Below are 16083 nucleotides of genomic sequence, written 5' to 3' on the forward strand. Positions count from 1 at the left end.
GGAAGATAAGGTTTTTAAATGTAACAAAGTGAATCTTGAATTTCTTCAAGAATTTTGGTGAGTGACATAATGTAGAGCTGATAATGTTCTCACTAAAGCCTACTATTTTAAAATAGTAGCATATTTCTGTCAATTACAGAAAAGATAAAATAAAAGTGACATATTGAATACCACCCTATAAGTATTTCACTTGTGCATAACACTCAAGAGCCTTCCCCCTGTTGTGAATAAAATTTTGAAAACAAATATAATGGTCATCTAAATGCAATATTTTGTAACTGGTGACCATTTTGTATGTCTGGATAATATACAATTATTGGAAAATTGGTTGCTTAAAATATAGAGATGTATTGGACATCAGGGGAGAAAGAAAGGTGGACAGGTAAATAGATTCAAATATTTGCTAATAATTCAATGTTCATATTCTTATTGCAGCCAATGTTCAAATTAACGGAAAGATTAGCATATAATTTATATCTTGGGAAATAAAAACTCTGTCAAACTATCAAGTTGATAATGTCTGTTAATAAAACACTTTAGATACTGAGGCAGGCAAAAACTAATTTCTTATCAGTAAAAATTGCAATAGGTTTATATAATGATGCCTTACTAAAAAATGCTCCTTATTACTAGCAGTACTCTGGAAGTACTGCTTGTCTACAAGATTTTCATGACTTAGAAGTCCCTACAAGGATTGAGTATGTTTCAAGGCATTCTGCAACAGTCTGCTGCTGCTGCTAAGTCGCTTCAGTCGTGTCCAACTCTGTGTGACCCCATAGACGGCAGCCCACCAGGCTCCCCCGGTCCCTGGGATTCTCCAGGCAAGAGTACTGGAGTGGGTTGCCATTTCCTTCTCCAATGCATAAAAGTGAAAAGTGAAAGTGAAGTCACTCAGTCATGTCTGACCCTTAGCAACCCCATGGACTGCAGCCCACCAGGCTCCTCCATCCATGGGATTTTCCAGGCAAGAGTACTGGAGTGGGGTGCCATTGCTTTCTCCTCTGCAACTGTCTAGCTTGTCCAAAATAATCATCTGTACTCATCATTTTGGCTGAGGTTATCTGACTATCTGTCCTACAGTATGTTCAGACATCACATCTAATTTTGTACCTGAAGGCATATGAAGGAGAATAACTCTCACCAAAATGGAGGAGGACAGACGCAATGGGAGAACCAATGTATTTGTTAGAGAAAACACCACCTAGGGATGCTGCACTTCTAATCTCTTTGTTTAACAAGCTTTTAGAGCTACTATTGAATAACATATATTTGAGCATCTGAGCAGTCTCAACACTCAATATTTTTTGCTTGCCACTTTTACAAGGCTTGTTAGTCACAGTTTCTATTGGCGGTTGGAAATGCTTGAATGGAAAGATTAAATGAAAGAAATCACGTCTCTGCAAGGTACTGTACTAAAGATGTGAAGAGAAAGAGAGCTTTTAAAACTGTTTAAATCAATAAACATATGAACCTGTCAACTGTGCAGATGGATTAATTTGTTTCTGGTCTTTGTGTTTTTAAGGATTAAAACAAACTGGTGATACAAGTGGTAAGCTATGGCCATAAACACCCTATAATAATTTCTCTGAAATGCACCTACTGAGTAGTCTTTTTCTGGACAAACAGAAAAGATCTACCAATATTATAAATAATGGTATTGCCAAAATAATGACAAGGCGCTATGTGTTTTCACCTAGTTTATCTTATTTGAAACCATCAAACATTTTCTAAATGAATGGAGTTTATTTTGCTATGATTACTTTAAAAGAGTGCTAGTGATTGTAATCAGGAGTGGTTTTGCCCCTCCGGGGACTTTTTCATTATCACCACTGGGATTGGGTACCACGAGTGTCGAGCAGGTAGAAGTCAGGGTTTCTTCTAAACATTCTACGATGCACAGAGCAAGCCCAAGCAAAACAAAGACCCCAAATTTAAACAGTACCAAGGTTAGGAAATATTGCTCTAAAGATGTCTATGGCTATATACAGTCCACCAGAGATTTCAAAGTGCAGACACCATGTTACTTAATGACAGATAACTATAACAACAAAGAATAAAAATGAAATCCCCAGTAAATAGCATGTACAAGGGCGCTAAATCTGAGTGTAATCTTCATGTCCAGCAGACCTCACCCTAGCTGATGTCCTGGCTGGTACAGACCATTAATAATTCTTTCACAAATGAAGGAAGAAGTGAATGAATATTTCAACAGTACAAGGAAGTCAATATGCATATTAAATAATAGATTACATAACTAAAATGTAACAGCAACTTAAATGATAGTTAACAAATATAAGATATTCTTTTGAACTCAATCTGATTCATTAGAGTGAATACAATCTCATAAATATTTCTATATAATTAGATTCAATAATATATCTTGCAAGATCCTGCACAGCCTGGCATCAATCTAATCTCTCTTTAGTCTTATGAGACTATTCTTCACCCACAGGCCTTTATTTACCTCTGCCTGAATTAGGACTCCAGATATAATGCTTCAGCCATGGAGAATTACCTCTCCATATCCACCCATCCTTCCATTTATGATTCTAAGTATCTGCTTTTATAGAGTCATCTCTCATCACACTTGCAATCACCTGAATTAATTTCTTATTCTCAGCAATTACTGACTTCTCTTATGGACTGTCTATACTATCTATTCAAAATCTGCCCAGATTGATGCAGCAAAAAAACAAACAAACAAACAAAAAAGCCCACAAACAAACAAAACCAGAATATGGAGGATTTTGCACAGCACTAGAATGATTTCAGAGGCTGAAATTACCATGTGCAAATTTTTATCACAAGGTTTGTACCATGTGCAAGTAAGGTTCTTAGCCCTTTGCAAACATATGAGTTCTGTATTATACACTGGACTGAACACTATTATTTCCACTTTACAGATTAGGAAATGGATTCTGAATGAATACCTTCTTCAAGTTACTTTAGCAGATGTGGCAAGAAAGTATCTGCTGGCTAAAGATTTACTGGTTGTTGGGGGGAGTGGCAGCCCCTGTGCGTCAAGGCGCACGCGTGCTAAGTTGCTTCAGTCGTGTCCAGCTCCTTGAGACGCTATGGACTGTAGCCCACCAGGCTCCTTGTCCATGGGATTCTCCAGGCAAGAGCACTTTAGTGGGTTGCCATGCCCTCCTCCAGGGGATCCTCCCGACCCAGGGATCGAACCCATATCTCTTACGTCTCCTGCATGGGCAGGCGGGTTCTTTACCACTAGCACCACCTGGGAAGCCACTAGCATCCAGGTGTGGGCAGTGAAATAGGAGCAGTAGGATGAGCACTATTTAGAGGACTGAAATGCAAGGCTTCCAGGGCGCCGCCCTCTTTCCCCACCAGTCCACTGGGTTGATTCTTTCTGGATCCATGCTAGTTACGGGGGTTCAGGAGATGCCAAAATATTCCACTTTGGCAGATTTAGTATTATATTACCTAGAATTAGAGTTACTTGAGAGACAGCCAATGTAAGAAGGACACTCTGACCCTTTTTTGTTCCCCTGAAATCAAGAAATAAATCTCTCATGGAAAAGGTACTCACTCTCTCTGCACCACGAGTTAGAGAGACATCCTTACCAGAAATCAGGAATTTTGAGGCTCTGAAGACTGTATAAACATACTCTGTTACTTCTTAAATAATTCACTACCCCAAGGCCAAACCACTTTACCTTGTCAACTCTTCACAAAATTATTGTTTCTTTGTCTAAAAGCTATAAAAGCTGCCTGCTTTGGTCACTTCTTTGAGTTTAGTATTTCTGATAAGCTCCTGTATATTCAAAGCAAATTTGTTTCTCTCCAGTTACTCTCTCTTACATCAATTTAATAATTAGATCCGCTAGCGAACCCTGACGAGAAGAAAGAAAAGTTTCATCTTCCTTACAGCATGCACTAACCGCAAAATGTAAGAACAGCCTACAGCCTGGTCCCTGGATTAAAGAGGGGCAGAGCGCTCATCCTCACCCATCTCCTCCTTAGGACGTTGATTGTATTTTATGTGAGAAAGGAATACATTTCTACTGGGTTAACTATTAAAATGCTGGGGATTATCTGGCGCTACTATAACTAAAATACTGTGCAACGACTGTCCTGTAAGAAGTAACAAGCTAGTTGATAAATCCACCTTCAGTAAAGGTGCAGTAGATAATAAAGACCTTGCCTTCAAGGTGCCTGGTGTCAGCCTGGGATCACAGCACAATCGTTAATAGCATCCCTTCTCACTCTCAGAAGCATCCTGGTTTGGAAGATACAATGTGCAGTAGCTTTAATGATATATTCAGATTAAAAAAAAAAATTGCTGGCAGGAATGAAGAGTGGAGATTCCCTGGTGGCCCAGTGGTAAAGAACCTCCTTGCCTATGCAAGAGATGTGGGTTCGAACCCTGGTCCAGGAGGATCCCGGGTGTAGCGGAGCAGCTAAGCCCAGGTGCAACAGCGGTTGAGCCTCTGCTCTGGAGCCCAGGAACGGCAGCTCCCGTAGCCTACGTGCTCCGAAGGCTGAGCTCCTCACCAAGGAAGCCTCCACAATCAGAAGCACATGCGCCCTGACTAGACAGCAGCTCTTCTCTGCAATTAGAGGAAGCCCATGCAGCAGCTAAGACCCAGCACAGCCAAGCAGAGATAAATAAATAATCTTTTCTTGGAGAAAGAATAAATAGTGAAAATAATTAGAATGAGATTATGTGAGTTTGACATCCAGCAGCAGCATCTGTGTGCTACGAGGCAAATTTCTTTCTCTGAGCTTCAGTTCCTATCAAGCAGAATAGACATGGCTACTCATATTACATCCCTCTCAGTATTGTTGTGAGAATCAAATAAGATAATCTGTGCTGGTGAAGCTTTGACAATGATGAGGTACTGTGAAAATACCTAGCCACTAATGATAATAAAAAAGCTACTAATGGGTGCCATTTTAAGGACTGGAACGGAAGCACTTCATGAGTGAAATCTGTCTTTAAACCCACGTATCATTTACTACAACCTCTGGACAAAACCTGTATATGTTGATATTTGATGCTTATTAAAGACTGGGCTATATTTAGAAAAATAAAGTCAGGACTATTGAATAGCTTGGGCTTCCCAGGTGGCGCTAGTGGTGAAGAACCTGCCTGCCAATGCAGGAGACATAAAAGACGCAGGTTCGATCCCTGGGTCCAAAAGATCCCCTGGAGGAGGACGCGGCAACAGAGCCCGGTGTCCTTGGCTGGAGACTCCCACGCACAGAGGAGCCTGGCGGGCTGCAGTCCACAGGGTCGCAAAGAGTCGGACGGGACTGCAGCCACTTGGCATGCATTACATCACGGTTTCTGGGGTGTCTGACTTTGAGAGACTGAACCCCCTCTCAAGGGGGCCACAGAGCCTTCTCTTTACACCAACCCCACTATAATTACTTCCTTCCTTGGGACCCTGCAACCGCCCCTTTTTCTTTCTCTGCCTTCTCTTCCTCCTCTTTCTCCTTCTTTCCCTGTCTTTCTTTTTCCGTGTTCCACTTTTCAATGGGGCTAAAAGGCCCTTTGGGACTTCTCTAATGGCTCAGTGGTCAAGAATCCCCCTGCAGCGCAGGAGAATCAGGAGAGGTGGGTTGGATTCCCAGGTCAGGAAGATCCCCTGGAGGAAGGCATGCCAGCACGCCCAGGATTCCTGCCTGGAGAATCCTGTGGACGGAGGAGCCTGGTGGGCTGCAGTCCATGGGGTCGCAGAGAGTCAGACACGACTGAAGCAACTGGGCACAAAAGGGCCTGTAGTGAAACCTACCTGTTCCTCTACATGTTCATTCATTCACCCAGAACACATGGAACATTTATCATGAAAGTGTCAGCACACGGCAAAGTGCCAGAAAGATGCATTTTAACATGCATAGTCCATGCTCTCAAGGAACGAACCTATGGGGAGAAGGAACAGGCACCAATCGCAAAATAGCCAGTATTAAAACAGAACTGAAAAGAAGATACGTGCTAGAAAGGGATGCCAATAGTTTTGAGGTATCAAACTAGGTTTCCTTAAACATTTGACCTGAGATCTGAGGGATAGCCAACTGAAGGGAGTGTTAAAGTGGAGAAGAGAGGTGGGATGGCAGGGAGCTTGGTAGGGAAGGATATTCCACAAGCTCAAACAGCATGTGCAAAAGTCCTGGTGAGGGAGAGAAGGTGGTTTGTTCAAAGAACAAGCCGACTTAGACGGAGCACCAAGAAAGGCTGAGAGGGCAATGTGGTAAGCCCACAGATGAGCAGAAAACAAATTGCATGGAAAGTTGAAGGCCACAGGAACGGTCTCAGTCTCTTTTCTGAGAACCATGAGGAATCACTGATAATTTTCTATCAAAGGGTGATATGGTTAAATTTGTCTTTTGAAAAGCTCACTCCGAATGCAAAATAGTGGTTGAGAATAAAAGCACTTTTGAAAGCCATTACCCACAGGACATGCCTAGAGTATTACCGGCATGGAGCAATACTGGTGTATTACCAGCATTTGTTGCCTTACTGTTTTGTCCATATTCAGGATTGGTCTCTAATATCTTTCTTCTTATCAGTTAACTTTCCATCACTTCTCTCATGGTCAGGATTAAAATTACTCACCAGATTTACTTTAAAACTAGCAATCCTTATTCATGCACTTTCTTTGAATTCCTTAAGCAATTTCAAGAGATTTATAGTATAAATACAAATTAATCTAATTATCTATCTTATGTTCTTTCTTTTGACTTTGAACCTCAACCACAGGTGTTACAGAGGAATGGTTTCCACTGATAAGTGATTTTTTTTAGAGTTGGATTTCTCCTACTATTAATAACTGACTTCCTAAGTTCATAACTTGTGCTCTTGCAACCATCATGAGCGAAATTATCTAAAAATAAAGACATTACAAATGTTTATTTATAGCCTGTGTGTAATCAAGCCAACTGTAATCAGTGCAAATTGGAACTGATCTAGACTTAGTCTCCAACCTCTGCATGATATTTTGGTACAAGATGACACTTTATGTGTGACCTCTCATATAAAAATTGTCAGTATTCGACATTTCAAATGTCTATTTCATCTCTCACATAATGTGTTTGAGAAAAAGTAGTTCCACTGGCCAAATGTGGATTAAAAATATGATAAATATTTCTAACATTAACAAAACCTAGAATTCAATTTCAATGAAATACTAAGAAGAGGATTCTCCTTTAAATTTTTTAATTTAAATTATGTTAAATAACCAAATTGAAATGCAGTTTTGTAAAGAGGTGTGCATTCTAAAAATTACGCTTTTTTACAAAACATATTCAGAATAACTTCACAGTTATATTCTGATTTTTTAAAATCCCCAAGTACTGTGGATGAAATGCAATTAATTGCTTTTTTCCACAGTTCAGCAATCATTCATTACATATCAAAGGCAGGACACCAGGGATAAAAAAGGACATCACTTTTTCAACTATAGGGCAAAAGATGTGTGGAAGAACTAAAGATGTACACACCAAGAAAATTAAATTTTTTCCAAATTTCCTCTTCCTTATCATACCCAAAGGGTATGCTTTCATGGGTCCTAGGAAGGCAGCAGTACACAAAATCCATCTCTCCACCCAGTTTATTTATTTAAAACCCTTGTGTTCAAATATCACTTCTCCCAGCAAAGGATAAAGGGTATTTATCAGGTAAATTTTTTCAGACTGTCAACTTTGCTCTGGGAATAAGAAGAGATCTCAGTGGAGAAAGGAAGAGAGTGTTGTTCTGAAGCATGTCACAGACTGTGGTCACAGCTGGCATGATGCCATATGCCTCGCAAGTTTGAATGAGTGAACTGTGAACTGAAAAACAAAGGCATAACCTTCCGATAGCATAGGAAAGGGGAGAAGGCACCCTAATAAACACGTCAAATTCACGGTCACGTTTGGGACATGACTTGATCACAGATTTAAAAAAGAATGGAGACATTCAGTGCAGTTTGGGGAACTAGATATTTTTCTTTGCTTTCTGTTTAATCATTCTGGAGGAACAAATATATAGGAGTCTAATCACGAGGGAAACATATCACCTTAATTGCTAGTTTATGTGCTATAAGCCTTTAAGGGAAACAACTTCAGCAAACAAACTATGTCTTCCATAAAATAGTCCTTGGGTTCATTATCCTGTTGGCAAAATGGCTAGACCATGGAACTGATTCAAGGTGCCTTTTCATGAGTTATGGTATAAAATTTAGGAATGTTGTCAGCATAGTATGAATAAAAAATCCAAGGGAGAAAAGCTAATCAAAACATTAGACTGTGGCCTACTTTCAAAATTCGAAGTAGCGTTCCAATATTTTGAGCTCTAATTTCTGAGCTCCCTTAGTACTCTGTGCACTATAATTTTTTTTTTGGTAGAATCCAGCAATTTTAAAAATAATTTCTCATTTTATGTGAATTTGAGAAGAATGTAAAATATATACTTGGTTAAAATTTCAAATGAGAACTTGATGATAATTTCATGGTTAAAAGATGTTTTCACCAGAAAGATACAGAATATTTTATAATACAGGTATACGGAGTTCTGGTTCTTAACTGTTCAGGTATACTAATGTAGTCAAGTGAGTAAAATCATCTTGACTGGGTCTGCAGTGATTGACTTGCAATTGGTTGAAAGATATTTATGTCAATGGCTTTATCAAAGACAGACACTGACCTTTGGCAAGCTGGATCAAGTTTTCTCTGCTACTCAGCTGAGCAGATGACTTTGAGTATAGAAGACAATGACATGGAAAGAAGCTTAAGCTTTGAAGATAATAGGCTTAAGCTCTCCGAAATGAGACTTTTAAATATTAGAATAAATAAGAATACTTGCTCGCGTGGCCTTGGGAGTTTGGAAATCATTAGTATTGATCGTGTAATGAAACTGACATAAGGATCAATCACTAAGAAAGTCAAAGGGAAGTCGCTCAGTCGTGCCCGACGACTCTTAGCGACCCCATGGACTGCAGCCTACCAGGCTCCTCCACCCATGGGATTTTCCAGGCAAGAGCACTGGAGTGGGGTGCCATTGCCTTCTCCAAATCACTGAGAAAGCAGTCATCAATACAGGAAGTTTAGGAAGGGTACAGTAACTGCAATTTAGAATTGGGAGAGCAAAGAGCTGTGCAAATGCAGTTCAGATGGAGATTTTCAGAAGGCTTATTAGAAAGACTCTTCTAGTTATTTGGATTCAAAGATTTCTCCACAGATCCATCTTCAGCCAATACTCTTTTCAAGCTATACTTCCCCGGGTGAGCTTATCCATCTCCATAGCGATAACACTGTGTTGATGATACACATTTTTCACTTTTAGTCTAAATCTCTCCTCTTAGGTTGAACTTGCAAGATTCTATGAGATACATATACCTGGATATCCTGAAGCATGTACATCAATCTCAATACATCTATTCAGTCCTGAACTCACTCTCCTACGCAAAAATCTTTCTTCCCTTTGGAAATCATTCTCCACCATCCTCGTGATCCAGAAGGCAATTCAACAGAGAACTCAACCAGAAATACGGGAATCATTCTTGATTCTCCTTTCTTTCTGGCTTACCCATTTTGAAAACTAGCCATTAAGTCTTATTGATTCTACATCATTTTCCTAATTTTTCCCTCTTCATTTCTATAATTTCAAACCTGGACTCTTTCAATAGTCTCCCAACACATGTCCTTGTTTCTAGTTTTATATCACATTAATTCACCCATCAAACTGCTAATGGACTATTCTTTCAATAAAAAATTTTCAACAACTTAAAACACTTCAGTGTCCCCTTACTTGTAGACACAAAATGGCTGTTAATATTTTCCACTTGATAAAAGATAGGTTTCATCACATGCATAATCAATTCTCAGTTTAAGGGTATATCTATAATTCCATAGAACTATGAGAACTCACATTAACATGTTTAATTTTTTTCTGATACTACTGAAGTTTAATTTCTAAATTGCATTATAAAAAATTTAAACACATTGTGATGTGAAGATTATTTCTACTTAGAAGTTACTTGAATATGCACTGAGATAAGATAATATAGGTAAAGTACTAGCCCAGGGCATGCCTTAATATTAATTTTCTTCCCATTCTAAAGAAAAAGAAAAATGTTTATATAGGTTGAGGTACATGAAGTTAATATCAATTTTATGTGACAGGGGTCTATTATTTGATCCATATTCAATTCACTTCAAATTAAGAGCTTTAAGGTTTAGTGGGAACTCAAATCAGAAACAATCTTACTGAGAGTCTAAAATTTCAAGAAGCAAGTGAATTTACCCACACCTAAGTGTCCAGTACTTTGGCCACCTCATGTGAAGAGTTGACTCATTGGAAAAGACTCTGATGCTGGGAGGGATTGGGGGCAGGAGGAGAAGGGGACGACAGAGGATGAGGTGGCTGGATGGCATCACGGACTTGATGGACGTGAGTCTGAGTGAACTCTGGGAGTTGGTGATGGACAGGGAGGCCTGGCGTGCTGCGATTCATGGGGTCGCAAAGAGTCGGACACGACTGAGCGACTGAACTGAACTGAACTGAAGGTTTAGTGGGAGCTGCAAATCAGAAGCAGTCTCATTGAGAGTCTAAAATTTCAAGAAGCAAGTGATTGTACCTATACCTAAGTATCCCCCTATCACCAAACACAAAATATATAAAGCCGAAAGGGGGTATACCTCCTGGAAAGCTAAGTATTTTCTTCAGGAACCAGCTTCCTATAAGGAACATCTGGAAGACCAGCCTTTGCCTGAGTCTCTAGCAGTATGGTTTAAGACAAGGTTGGTATATTGAAACGTGAGTCCTGAAAAGCAAAGTTATGAAACACCTATAAAACACCTACTTTGTATGAAAACGAGTTCTGATTAGACAAGGATGAGAGACTAGATTTCAATTATAGTAAAGGAATCAAGTCTTGGATTGAGGCAGAAAGGGTGATTAAGACTGATTAAGTTACGTGTTCCAGAGATTGAATGGAGGACGCATCTGAGACAGGATTCCAGAATGACTGAAAAGGAAAAAAATGGCCTCTTATCAGAAGCATGGATTAATTCTGTGGCTCTCAAAGCACAGTGATTTGGCGTCATCATTCTTCCCCCTTGGGTTTTTCTCAGTAAGCCACTAAATTTTTAGTGTGGCTATTGCTCTTCGCCACTGCATTTTTCTCTGATAAGGGCTGGTGACGGGTGTTTGGACCAAGGATATGTGGCCCCAAAGGATGCCTCATTGGCATGTGGATTATTTTGAAATAAAGTGACTTAAACAGTTGATGCAAGAGGGATGCTGAACCTCTTTTCTGTCTCTCTAAAGTCCGGAAATAAATCTCTCTCGTGTGAAAGGTGCCTTCCTTACAGCTGGGGGAAGAAGGACAACCTTATTTTCAGAGATAGGGAATTAGGGCAGAAAAACCTCTATGAATCAAGCAACTCTTCTAACTTCTTTAATAATGTACTACCCAAGCTCAAACTTTGTTTAAATTCCTTACTAATTAAGTCCCAAAGCCTGTTGCTTTGTCCCATCAATTCTTTTCAAATTTATTGTTTATTTATTTTCTTTGTCTAAAAAGTATAAAAGCTGCCTGCTTTGGTCATTTCTCAGGCAATTCTGTGAGACCTCCATGTAACTGAATTATAATTTGTTTCTTTTTCTCCTGTTAATCTGAGCTGTGTTGATTTTACTATTAGCCCACTCATAAGAACTCAAGATGGGTAGAGGAGGAAACGGCCCCCTACCCAACATAGGAAAAGGGGCTCTGGGAAATTAGCTATATAGTTCATTAACACATGAACTGACCTTTAACTGACTTTATATTGGCAATTATTTTTTTAATTAGTAATTAAATGCATTTCTACAAATATGTACTAGTTTTATAATAATCAGGATACAGGTAATAAATGGTTATCACTCTGATATTTGGCTCAGATGTGGCCCTGAAGTAGAGATTTCAATTTAGAAGGTAAGGCATAAGTGGTCCAAAAATTCTGATATCAGGTAAAGGAGTAGAATGGTGACACTGAAAACCAAGGACAGATATAAAAACTGACCACTAGATTTTGGAAGGCTTTATTTTTCTTTAAAATACAGAAAAGTTAATTGGAGAAATATAAATAAAACTATATTCCTACATGGTAATGGTATTCTGTGGCTTTACTGCAAGCACTTACATAAAACTGCTTTTATTCCCTCAAAACTGTTACCTCAGACTTCTCCCTGTATTGAATCCCACACCTTCTCCCCAATTTTTGATAATTACATTATATAACTTTAATGCAACATTCTTTACACTCAGCTTGATTTGTCTATGCATTTTTATCTTGTTTCTTTTATATGCACCTTCATCTTTACATCTCTGGACATGTTAGAAGTAACATCATAAATTAAAATATGTAGTTGCAGGGAGTTCCCTGGTGGCCTAGTGGTTAGGATTCTGAGCTTTCACTTCTTAGCCTGTTTGCAGTCCCAGGCAGGAGTACTGAGATCATGCAAGTCTCACGCATGGACACAAACTATTAAAAAAATGTAATTCCAGATACATGAGGGCTATGAAAAAAAAAAAGTATAATAATCCAATAGACAATGCAGGTAAGAGGGCAGAAGACTATTTTATTTTAGATAAGTAGGTCAGAAAACCCTTTCAGAGAAAGTAGAATTTGAGACTGGCATACAATAAAGCAGGGCAAAAATAATTAGCAAAGACCTGTCTTCCGAGCAGAGGGGATAAATGCAAAGCCTCTGAGGTAGGAACAGTTTTGGAATGTCTGAGGCGTATACATCGAGACAGCCAGTGGCACTGGAGTGGTACAAGAAGGCAGAGAGAAGGGGCTGAAGAGGCGGTAGCAATCACGGCTGTGGCCTAGAATCTAAACTTTATTCTGGGAGCAGTGGAAATGCATTAGAGACGGAAGAGAAAATTAATGGCATAATCTCACTTATGTTTTCAAAGGGATATTCTGGCAGGAGTGGAACGAGACAGACCAATTAAGGGTTATTTCAGGAGTCCCCCTGAGACAATGGTGGCCTGTATAAGATGGCTATTGGTATAGATGTAAAAGCCAATTGGGTTTGGGATACAGTAATGGTGAGAAACATGATGATGGATTATATTAGAGTGTGAGGGGAAGAGAAGAACCAAGGTGGACAGTCAGGATTTTATTTGAAAACTGAATAAACGAAGGTTCCACTTATTACATGGAGAAGTATGAGGGTGGAAGAAGCTGTGATGCAGAAAATCTGGAGTACTGCTCTGTGCTCTAGGCATATGAAACTGACATGCCTGCTGGATATCCAAAAGAAGACAACGTCTAATCAGTTCAATGTAAGAATCTGAATGTGACAAGGGACACAAATTAGAGAATCACTGAGGTATTAATTCCACTTTTTCCTCAAGTAGAAAAAAGATGGTCTAACTTTTTATTTTTATCTGCATCCTGACTACAAAATATTTTCTCCTAAGAATATTCTTTCTACTTAAGACTGTATGCTCCTTTCTTTGAAAAAAGAGTTATCTTATTTTCTGGATATGAGACATAAGTCTGATTACTGCACATGACTGAAAAGGCATGATGGACAAGACAAGAAAGGGTAGCTTACACTCCTTTTCCAGTTCTCAAGATTTACTTCTTTTTGTTATTTTCTATCCCTTCTCCTCCCAAAATAAAAACAATAAGTGAGGGAAACACATTAGCCTCTCAGAATAAGCACTATAAGTATAAAAAGTAATTACTATGATTCTTTTGCTTCATATAGTATTTCCTGGAAGATAAGACATTAATCAAGTCAAACAAAGTTAAATGTGAGGCATATCTTTCATTTGCCTGTTAAGACTGGTGGTGGTACTAAGCACTACAAATCAGTCTTGATCTCACGCTTATAACTTGTAGAGAAAATGAGACACTTATAATTAGTGTAATACGAGAACAAGAAAACAATATCAGTTAGAAATGTAAGGGCACTCCGACTGGTCAGGAAATGCATGCCTCGGTGGCGCTGGCTCTTAAAGAGCGCGTTCCGCCCAGGTGCATTGGAGAGCAGAACTCTACCGTGACCCGCAGGCGGCAGGACTCACCCAGCGGCTGGCCCGCGATGACCCTGGCGTTCTCCCCAGCCACCGCCGCTCGTGCGTGGCGCTCACTCATGTACTGCACGAACGCGTAGCCTTTGTGAACGGAGCAGCCCACTATCTTCCCATACTTGGAGAAGATCGCTTCAATGTCGACCTTCTTGACGATGGCCGTGTTCAGGTTGCCAATGAAGACGCGGGAGTTGATGGACTTGGGGTCGTTCTTATTGGTGACGTTGCTGGTCTGTGTTTTGCCAGTCATGGTTGGCTCAGCTTGTTCCAATCCTTAAACAAAAGCAAGATCAGAAGGAAAATAATTAGATTGAGTGGATACCCCTGGCTTTTAGCAATTTTTCAGTAGTTTCAGTAGTTACCAGGTAACCTCAAATCCCCAAGTACTATTAATTGTTAATGAGAAGAAAATTTGGTAATATGAAAGATGAATATTGCATTGCAAAATGAAGTAGAAAAATAATGATAATTATTTAGCATACAGTTACAAATGCATTCCTGATTAATTTATCTAAAATTCAGGCCTACACAGCAATTAAACATCTTGTAGTGGTTTTTATTTTTACATCTAGAAGTATTTCAGAAGCAAGTTTGAGGAGCAAGCCACATTTTCTATTACTGAAAAAGAAAATCCAATATGACTATAGTCCGATGATGGAATATAGTACTGTAATTTATTGTTGAAAGCTTGCATTTTTATTTCTACATTTTCTATAATAGGTAGACATATTGGCTGTTTCATTACCAAAATCCTTCTATCGGAAACTAGCAATTCATTTTAATAAATACTGTAGAAGAGAAAAAAGGTAAATTTTAAAAAAAGGTAAAATTTTTACCTTAAAAAAAGGTAAAAATTAAAAAAAATTAATTAGAAAATTTAACATAAAAAACATAATTTTGAAAGTAAATTATTTAACCAGAATTAGTTCTGTATATTCTCTTTAGCAGAACCAACATCAAAAGTCGTTTAAAAAGAAACAGCGTGTACAGCTAGTTTTCATCAATGATCAACAAATAGTAGACACTGGGTATCTGTGCGGACACATCCATTCTCAACCTCATTTTTAATTCATTTAACTGTCAGCTCATACGTTGCCTAAGGACTGCTAGTATTTCTAAAAACTGCTTTCTGAGGTTGGCAGAGTGTTTAATTATACTTAATTAAACTTAATGAAACTTTTATTTCCAAGTACTCCAGCACTTACAATTTATTTTTTAAGCTTTTAAAAATTCATCCATTCATCCAACAATATTTATTAAGCATGATATATTTTTTTGGACATATCTCATCTTCTAAAGTGCCAAACAATTTAAAGGAACTAGTATGGTGAAAATAAAGTTTCAGCAAGGGTATAATCTCTAACGTTGATGATCATTGTTGAATACTAGCTAATTGATAAATTTTATCAGCAACATTATATTTCTTACAAATCTCTTAAAATCTTACAGCTATAAAATAATTAACAAGTACATTTTATTTTTAAAAAATAATTTAAAATGGCATTTCTAATCTGAGCACTAAAGATGTGGAAATTTTAAAGGCATGTAAACTGGATATTTACATGAAATTGAAAATTTACTACCTATTTAAACTAGCTAATTCTAAAATCAAGAGCAACTGTGTATCATGAAATGTTTCAAATTAGGTTATTAGTTATGAATTCTTAGTTTACTGAAATTTTACTAACTAGTGGGCACATTATATATATCTGCTTATAATGAAGGTTGACTTCATAAACAGTAATTCACATAAAAACTAAAAGTATGGCATCAGTGAAAACAGGAACTATATTGTTGCCTTGTTTTATCTTAGCTACATTTAAGAGCTTCCTTTAAGAATTATTCAAGGTTAGGGCTGAAGGAAAGGAAAGCTAAGTTGTTTTTTTTCTTCCTTAGTTTTGGAACTGGAGGTATTACATGAGGGAGTGAGTGTGTGTGCCTGCTCAGTCATGTCCGACTCTTTTGTGACCCCGTGGACTTTAGCCCGCCAGGCTGCTCTGTCCATGGAATTTTCCAGATAAGAATACTGGAGTGGGTTGCCACTTCCTTC

The 16083-nt window shown here is 38.5% G+C and overlaps 1 protein-coding gene across 2 annotated transcripts in view; it reads right to left on the reverse strand.

Moving 5' to 3' along the window:
• RALYL (RALY RNA binding protein like) overlaps positions 1-16083 on the reverse strand; it is an 885605-nt gene that overhangs the window by 507060 nt on the left and 362462 nt on the right. For both annotated transcript variants that reach the window (XM_069600702.1, XM_069600701.1), the window contains exon 2: positions 14028-14306. In XM_069600702.1, coding sequence (XP_069456803.1) covers positions 14028-14283 — 256 coding nt within the window. In that variant the 5' untranslated portion in view covers positions 14284-14306. The remainder of the gene's footprint in view (positions 1-14027; positions 14307-16083) is intronic.

This window comes from Ovis canadensis, chromosome 9 (genome assembly GCF_042477335.2).
Source record: "Ovis canadensis isolate MfBH-ARS-UI-01 breed Bighorn chromosome 9, ARS-UI_OviCan_v2, whole genome shotgun sequence".
Classification (NCBI taxonomy): domain Eukaryota; kingdom Metazoa; phylum Chordata; class Mammalia; order Artiodactyla; family Bovidae; genus Ovis; species Ovis canadensis.